Raw genomic sequence first — 8599 nt, 5'->3', positions numbered from 1 at the left:
ATCCCTCCATCCCTCCGCCCGGCCTCTCCCCCTCCGTCCCCGGCGCGGGGGCTGCCGGGATCCGTAGTCCCCTCGCCCTTGGGCTCCGCGCCCGCGCGGGGTGCGCGAACTACGTTTCCCAGCCTGGCCTGGCGGGCCGGGCTTGCGCCGGGCGTTTTGTTTGAAGCTCTCTTCTCCCGGCCATGGAATGAGCGCAGGGCAGGGGCTCTTCCGCGCAGACCCCGCGCAGCCTGCCTGCGCCCCCGCGGAGATCGGCCAGCAGGATGGAGCCCGGGGGTCCCCGCGGAGGCGGAGCGGCGGAGGCGGAGGCTGCCCCCCAGGTAGGGCTGCGTCTATTTTATTTTTATTTTATTTTTGCAATGCTGCATCCGCGCCGGAGGGGACGCATCGGACCGCGGGGAGACCCCTTTGCGGGCGTGCAAGGCAATGCATGCGTGCAGACGTTGCATGGAGCGCGGTGCAATGCAATTGCAACGCGGCGCCCTGCATACATGCATGCATGCAACTTCCACCGGCGCTCCGGACTTGGCAGGCGAGGGGGGTCCCCAGTGGGCGGCAGAGAGAGCCGGGGGGGCGAAGGGGAGCCGCGGGGGGAGCGGCGCTGCTCCCGGAGCCGAGCCCGGGGGGAAACTTCGGCGTTGTTGCGCCGGGTGTTGGAAGCGGAGGCTGGCGGGGGTCCCTGCAGAGGGTCTCCTTCGTTCCCTTGCAAAACCTCGTCGCCTCTTATATATTGCATTCATAGCGCGCTTTCTCCTCCAAGGAGCTCCGGGGGGGGGGGAGCGCGTGGTTCTCCCCGTGTTATCCTCGCAACAACAACAACCTTGCGAGGTGGGTCAGGCGGGTGGCCCAAGGGAGCACCCAGGGAGCGTCCTGGCCAGGTGGGGTGATTTGAACCCCGCTCTCTGCCGGGTCTTAGTCCTCATTTAGCCCCCACAACAACCCTGAGAGGCAGATCCGGCTGGCAACAAGTCTTCTCCAGGTCTTCAGAGTCTTAGTTTTAGCCTGAGATGCCGTCAGAGATTCATAGAATCCTAGAATCCTAGAGTTGGAAGAGACCACAAGGGCCATCGAGTCCAACCCCCTGCCAAGCAGGAAACACCATCAGAGCACTCCTGACATATGGTTGTCAAGCCTCTGCTTAAAGACCTCCAAAGAAGGAGACTCCACCACACTCCTGGGCAGCAAATTCCACTGTCCAACAGCTCTCACTGTCAGGAAGTTCTTCCTAATGTTTAGGTGGAATCTTCTTTCTTGTAGTTTGGAGCCATTGCTCCGAGTCCGCTTCTCTGGAGCAGCAGAAAACAACCTTTCTCCCTCCTCTATGTGACATCCTTTTATATATTTGAACATGGCTAGATTGAAGGTTTGACCAGGCAGAGAAGCTTCAACACTGACCTGGAATCATAGATTTGGGAGGGACCCCAGGGATCATCCAGCCCAACCCGCTGTAATGCAGGAATCAACATGGGACTTGAACCCATGACCTTGAGATTCAGAATCTCATGCTCTGCCAGCTGAGCTATCCCTAATAGGTAGCTCCTGATGGTTCCCCCCTCACAAGAACCCTGTGAAGTAGGTCAGGCAGAGTGACAGCAGCCAGGTGAGCTTACCAGCTGAGTCGAGATTTGAACCCTGGTCTCCCAGACCCCAGTCTGACACTCTAACCACTGCACCACACTGCCTCTTTGGTACGGGAGGTCTCCAGAGGATTAAACCCCAGTTAGGCACCGCAGTCAGTACATGTGGCATAATGGTAAGCATGTCAGACTGGGATCTGAGAGACAAGGGTTTGAATCCTGACTCCATGATGAAGCTCACTAGGTGACCTGGGGCCGGTCGCTCCCTCTGTCTGTCAGCCTAACCTACCTCACAGGGTTGTTCTGGAGGTTAAATGATGAGGGGAATAACTACATCTTGAGCTCCTTGGAGGAAAAGGTGCCATATAAATGCAAGAAACAAATTGAAATATATGCTGTTCTTATGTGTGGGTTCAGTACAGCTAAGAAGAAAGCGTTGAATCTCTTTAATAGGTACAGTCAAACCGTATAAGAGTGTTTGCTTCTTCTTCTTTTAAAAAATGACCCAAATTCTAGGCATGTAGGAATTAGATGTTGGGAAGAATGCACATTCTGACAAGGAGTTCTGTGTAATTCTGAAAGATGGCATAGGCTCTATTCTACACTGGTTGGGCTGCTTGTATGTGCCCCTGAAGTGCTGCGGTACAGTCCTGGGCATTTTAAAAACCATTAAAAAAAATATTCTGATCCTAAGGAGCCGGTTCTCATGATTCATGTGGAAGGTACTTGTTTTCAAACCGGGTTTGAAACTCAACCACGTTTGATAGGCTGTGTGAACGTTTGCCACAATTGCAGACCTCACCTCTGTGAGGAGGGTGACCCTAAAACTGGGCAGGAAATAGTGTGCACGATGGAAGCCTGTGCTTGTGATAAAATGTTGGCGTGATCAGTGTGGAAGCGCTTTGAGCCTCAGTTAAAACGACTTATTGGGGCTTCCAGACGATGTTTCCGGTCAGGAGTCAATCGCAAATTGGCACCTGCAAGTTGTGCAGTTATTGTGGATTGGGAAGACTCATGCAGCAAACCCATTCCCCCCCAAAAATTGGACTCCTTTCGGAAAAGGAATTGGGGGGAGAATGGGGAGGGGGCACTTGCTTTGACCTAGAACCCCGACAGACGAACCTGGTGGCCGCAGCCTTGGGGATGTCCTAGTTTAGAGGAAAGATGAGGAAGAGGCAACAATGATGGGAGTTTCTAAGATCAAGTGTGGCCCAGAATGGGCCCAGAACAGTTTCCCTTCCGTCTCTCATAACATCTGGTCTGGAACAGGATGGAGGCTTTTCTTATGTTCATGATGCTCATTCCGTAGCCAAGGCCAACTAATCTCTCTTGTAAATGAATCAGGATTAATGTCCAGTTAAGCAGGCTGTCCGGAAGCATCCATATATTCATTTACAAAGAGCACCTGCACAACAGCCAGCCTCAGGAGACCCTGGTCCAGTCGGCCGTGCCCATTTCACAGATGGGCGACTGAAGCAGAGAAACCATGCCTTGCAGAGCGAGTCTTTGGAGGAAGCTGGGATAGGATCTACTGCTTCCCTTCTAGATCTTGCCCCTTGCAACAGAACACGGCCTTAGGATTGTGTGTATCCGAGTCTTGCCGGTACTTCGGATGGCGTGCTCTCCCTTCCGGCATCCGGGCTCGATTCTGGCCGATTTGGCAAGCTCCCTACCAATCCTGTGCATGACTGAGGTTTTTCCCCCTCGTCTTGGCTATGGTAATAATAATAATAATAATAATAATAATAATAATAATAATTTATTATTTATACCCCGCCCATCTGGCTGGGCCTCCCCAGCCACTCTGGGCGGCTTCCATGGAAACCAAAAATACAGTAAAATATCACAAGTTAAAAACTTCCCTATGGTGTGAGTCTGTGCTGTTAATTAATGGGGTTCTGCCTCCAGAGAAGATGAGACAGCCCTCAAGGAGGTGATTATGTAATTTGCTAGCAAGAAGGAGGAAAAAAATTCCCGATTCCCTGGGACGGATGAGTTCACCCCTTGCCAACTGAAAATTGACAGGCACCCTGGGTGAGTGGCAGTCTGAATGAAGGGACCCTTCTTTAGGTGTCGGTCTCTGATGGATCCCACCTGAGCAGGCTGCCTGTGTTACTCCCCACCCATCCATCTGGCCTTCGCATTAGGGTAACTCTCAGCTCTCGGCTCTCGGTCTGACTTGGTGTGGGATCAGCTTCTGTCATCTACTGCATCAGTGGTTTGCAAAGTGGGCAGTGCGTCCCCCCAGTCGGATAGGATGACTTAGGGAGGCAGCAGGGACATGGGGGGCGCTGTGGGATAAATCCCTGGGCCTCTTGGGCTTGCCGATCAGAAGGTCAGCGGTTCGACTCCCCACGACGGGGTGAGCTCCCGTTGCTCGGTCCCTGCTCCTGCCCACCTAGCAGTTCGAAAGCACGTCAAAGTGCAAGTAGATAAATAGGTACCACTCCGGCGGGAAGGTAAACGGTGTTTCCGTGCGCTGCTCTGGTTCGCCAGAAGTGGCTTAGTCCTGCTGGCCACATGACCCGGAAGCTAGATGAGTGCCCTAACCCCAGAGTCGGCCACAACTGGACCTAATGGTCAGGGGTCCCTTTACTTTTTCCTTTAAAGGGGGCAGCAGGGAGGCGCTGGAGATTTAATGTTTAAGTGGCTACCAGACTCCCGAAAGCTGGTCTCAGCGGATCAAACTCATCGTAGAGCTGGAAGCCCCCCCCCCAGGGAATCCCTCCCAGGCATCAGCTTTGTTGCATTATTTAAACATCATAGCTTAAATTGGATTTTGGATGAATGCGCAATTAAGCGTTGCTCGCCGGAATGTTGTGGTGTTGTTGTCTTCCTTTGTGGGTTTTGCAAACTGCAATTCTGAATCGTGTTTTTTTAAAAGGGTAGGGTGTCGGGCATTGGGAATGAGTTTATGGAGCCAGGGGCTGGTGGCCGAAAAAGGTTGGGGAAGCACTGTGTTATAGTGTTGGTCTTTACGGAATGGTTCTGTGCTGGATCTGAACCTGTGTCCCATTAAATCTCTGGTCTCCTGAACATTTTTTCTCTTAAAAAACAAACAAACCCTGTAACATGATGGAGTTGTGTTTCTCCATTCCAACTGGGCTAGTTTGGTCTGTTTCCCGAAGATGGGGTTCCCTTGAGCTCAGTGCGATCCTGTGCAAGCAGGATTGCAGTGACAGCTATAAGCCCCATTGGCCACAGAGAGGCTTGCTTCTGAGTAAACCTGCTCAGGACGATGCTCTGAGACTGCTGCCCTTCAACCTTGGACCCCCAGATGTCCCATCCTCGCTGACCGTTGGCTGAGCTGCTTGAGGATAATGAGTGCTGCCGTCTGGCAACATTTTTATTTTTAATTATCCGTTGCATTTATACCCCACCTTTGCCCACCAGTTTGAGGGTTCTGAGAGAGGGAGAAAAACTTTTCTCCCTGCCATGCATAATGTTATTAACTTCTTCCATGTTGCCCCTATTACCACCTGGGAGTCCTTTTTCTTTCCTGGCCTGCTTTTCACAGAATCATAGAATTGCGGGGTCCAACCCTGTGTCGTGCAGCAATTGCAATCATAGCTTTATTTGGGTTCGTCATGCGTTTTCTTGACAGGATGACTGAGCTATGTCAAGGCCTGCTGTCAAAGCCGTGACCCGTTCCAGACTCCACCAAACGTAGCCTGGGAGCCAATTTCCTCACCAAATGTGCAGTTACAAGACATGCCAGAGCGTGTCTGAGCGCGTACAGAGAGCCTTTGCCTCATTGCAGCCATTGCCAGTGCACTTGAGGTTGCAGGTAATGCTTTCCCCATCAAAGAAAACAGCTTCCAGAGAGATTTGACCCCCAGCCCCTCTTAGGTTAAAAATCAACCCTCGGTTGATGAGTCGAAGGCAGGTCGCCTCTCAGTGAACTCCAGCCTTTCACCCCAGGGACGCTTGATTCCTTTGTTGTCTGACTCTCCGCAGTTCCCATAGTTGGGTTGTGCAAGATATGTGTCTCGCGATTGCAAGAATCCCACCAAGACAGAGGCTAGTTTTTCCTTGTCGTTTTTGTGTGATGGACATTCGGCTTCTTTGCAAAACCTGAATTATGGAGCTTTTCCAAGGTTGCTTTAAAATGGGCATTACAGAGCCACAATTTCTCGGATACTCTCGGGATACTTCTGTGATCTGCCCCAGCAACTTATTACCCTTGTTAAAACAATTGCTTGTTAAAAAGGGGGAGCAACAGATGGGGAAGACTTTGCTGCGGTGTGTTTGTGTACGAAGGGCCAGCTTTTTGACTAACCGGGCTCAAGATTGCCAGCTGATGGACCGATGCAAACTATTTCTGCCCCACCTTGTAACTGTTCCTGATTTGCGAGAAACGGCTAGCGACAGATCTGCCCAGGTTTCTGTTGAGATCACTTGCAGCCTGTAGCGGATCTTTCCAGAGTTGGAGTGGTTTGGAATGGTTAAATTAGGGGACAGTGCGGTGCAGTGGGCAGAGTGTTGGACTAGGGCCTGGGAGAGCAGGGTTCAAATTCCCCACTCGGCCATGAAGCCTTGGGCCAGCCACTCACTGTCGGCCTAGTCTACCTCACACGGTTGTTGTGAGGATAAATGGGGAGGAAGAAGAACCCTGTGTGTCACCTTTGGGCTCTATGGAAGAAAGGTTGGGATATAGATGCAATAAATAAATAAATGACTGGTGCAACTGAATTCAAAATTCAGTATAAGAGAAAGCACTTCTTTATGCAAGCAGCCTATGGAACTCCCTCCCACAGGATACAGGGATGCCCATCAACTTGAACGGCTTTAAAAGAGACAGGTTCGTGGAGGAAGAGAGGGCTATGTATGGCAACTAGCCAGAGTCGGAGGCAGCGATGTTTCTGAATACCTGTTTCTGGAAATCCCAGAGGGGTCTCTTGGGTTTAGACGTTTCCAGGTTTCCTCTGTGGCCACTATGAGAACAGGATGTGGGACTAGATGAGCTGTTGATCGGATCCAGCTGTTCTTGAATTGCTACTGTTATAAGAATTTTGAGGTCTTGGGTATGTAATAAATGTTCATAAATGTACCAAGCAAACACGTACATAAATATATAAACCACATGTCTGAAAACCCCACAGAAAAAAGTCCTGAACAAATTGACCTCAATTATTTCTCCGCAGGGTCAAAGTGGGAAACCTCCCCATTGTCTCTTTCCTCACAAATCCTGTCTTAAGGGCACATTTAAGGTATGAGTAGGGTGTGAGCCTGTGACCTGGCCCAGGAACTAAGTATTTATCATTACAAAAGACTGGCCAGGCTCCCCAGGGTATCCGATCAAGTGAGTATTAACAGGTAACCTGCCAGACAGGAGATAAACAAGGCACTCAGATTTCTGCTGTAGACCGCCCTTTCTGTGATGTAGGTATGATGTTTCTGGGGGTGGTCTTGGACTCCAGGGCGGGCAATTTAAAATGTCTGTATAAGAGTGGGCACACCTTTGTTCGAGGTCCTCCTCCTTCTCCTGTGTGTGAAGGGGGCACCCTGTTGCAACAGTTAATAAAGATCAGGCTTATGAGCTGCTTTCATAGAATCATAGACTCATAGAATCATAGAAGAGTTGGAAGAGACCACAAGGGCCATCGAGTCCAACCCCCTGCCAAGCAGGAAACACCATCAGAGCACTCCTGACATATGGCTGTCAAGCCTCTGCTTAAAGACCTCCAAAGAAGGAGACTCCACCACACTCCTTGGCAGCAAATTCCACTGTCGAACAGCTCTTACTGTCAGGAAGTTCTTCCTAATGTTTAGGTGGAATCTTCTTTCTTGTAGTTTGGATCCATTGCTCTGTGTCCGCTTCTCTGCAGCAGCAGAAAACAACCTTTCTCCCTCCTCTATGTGACATCCTTTTATATATTGGAACATGGCTATCATATCACCCCTTAACCTCCTCTTCTCCAGGCTAAACATGCCCAGCTCCCTTAGCCGTTCCTCATAAGGCATCGTTTCCAGGCCTTTGACCATTTTGGTTGCCCTCCTCTGGACACGTTCCAGTTTGTCCGTGTCCTTCTTGAACTGTGGTGCCCAGAACTGGACACAGAACTCCAGGTGAGGTCTGACCAGAGCAGAATACAGTGGCACTATTACTTCCCTTGATCTAGATGCTATACTCCTATTGATGCTTTGCTTCTCAGTATTCTCTGGTTGGCCTCTGTTCTTTTCTCCAACCGATGGAGAACCTGCAATGGGCTCTACAAGGGCTCTTGTTTCCCCCATAAGGGAATAAGGGCAGATTTCTGTTTATTACACTGCTGAATTATTGCAAAGAGGCAGACAGCTCGCCCGGCTACTAGACCTTTCTCCTCCTCCCTCACCCCTTGCCCCCAAAGAGTGGGGCTGGGCGTAGGACCTTTGGGGCAGATTTCTCCCCGGTTTTCTAAGATCCGCAGGTGAGAGAGAAAAGGCTGTCTGTCATCCTAAGCACCTTGCAATCAAAACACGCATTTCCTTGGCTGATCTTCACGCGTTAGGTGTCACCCTTAGGCGACGAGGGCACCCGGGAGCTGAGCCAAAGAGGTTCCTGGAATTCAGACCCCGACAAATTGACTCCTTGGAACTAAGAATTCTACCTAAGCTGTGCCAGGATGCGTCAGCCCTCAAATCAGCCGTGTGCTGTCCCCAGGGAGACGGGAAATGAGCTCGGCAAGGAGACGTCAGCAGGCATCACCCAGCGAAGCAGTCGCTAGGCTGCAGCGCAAACTCCCGGCTGCGTCTTGAGCGCTGGCAGAGGCTCCAAGGTGGAATTGGGGTGTTATTGTTATTATTTTTGTAGAAGGGGGCGCATGCAGTGGTAAACAAGCAGCAGCTGTCTTAAGAAGTGCATGGCTATCGCGGTACATTATCAGTCTCACAGGCGGGTACCAAAACGATGGAGGGGATGGAGGGGACTGTCCTGTGAGGAAGGGTTTCAGCATCTGAGGCTTTTCCGTTTGGAGAAACGATGGGTAAGGGGCAACACGAAAGAAATTTGCAGAATTCTTTCCCCCCCTCAATTTTTAAAA

At 51.0% G+C, this 8599-nt stretch overlaps 1 protein-coding gene across 8 annotated transcripts in view; it reads left to right on the top strand.

Moving 5' to 3' along the window:
* KRBA1 (KRAB-A domain containing 1) overlaps window positions 1-8599 on the top strand; it is a 62852-nt gene continuing 54253 nt past the window's right edge. For all 8 annotated transcript variants that reach the window (XM_079996352.1, XM_079996351.1, XM_079996354.1 and 5 more), the window contains exon 1: window positions 1-320. In XM_079996352.1, coding sequence (XP_079852478.1) covers window positions 264-320 — 57 coding nt within the window. In that variant the 5' untranslated portion in view covers window positions 1-263. The remainder of the gene's footprint in view (window positions 321-8599) is intronic.

The sequence above is a fragment of the Podarcis cretensis genome, assembly GCF_951804945.1.
Source record: "Podarcis cretensis genome assembly, chromosome: 12".
Taxonomy (NCBI): Eukaryota; Metazoa; Chordata; class Lepidosauria; order Squamata; family Lacertidae; genus Podarcis; species Podarcis cretensis.
The sequence above is the reverse complement of the archived record's forward strand: the minus strand, read 5'-3'. Positions and strand labels throughout refer to the sequence as shown.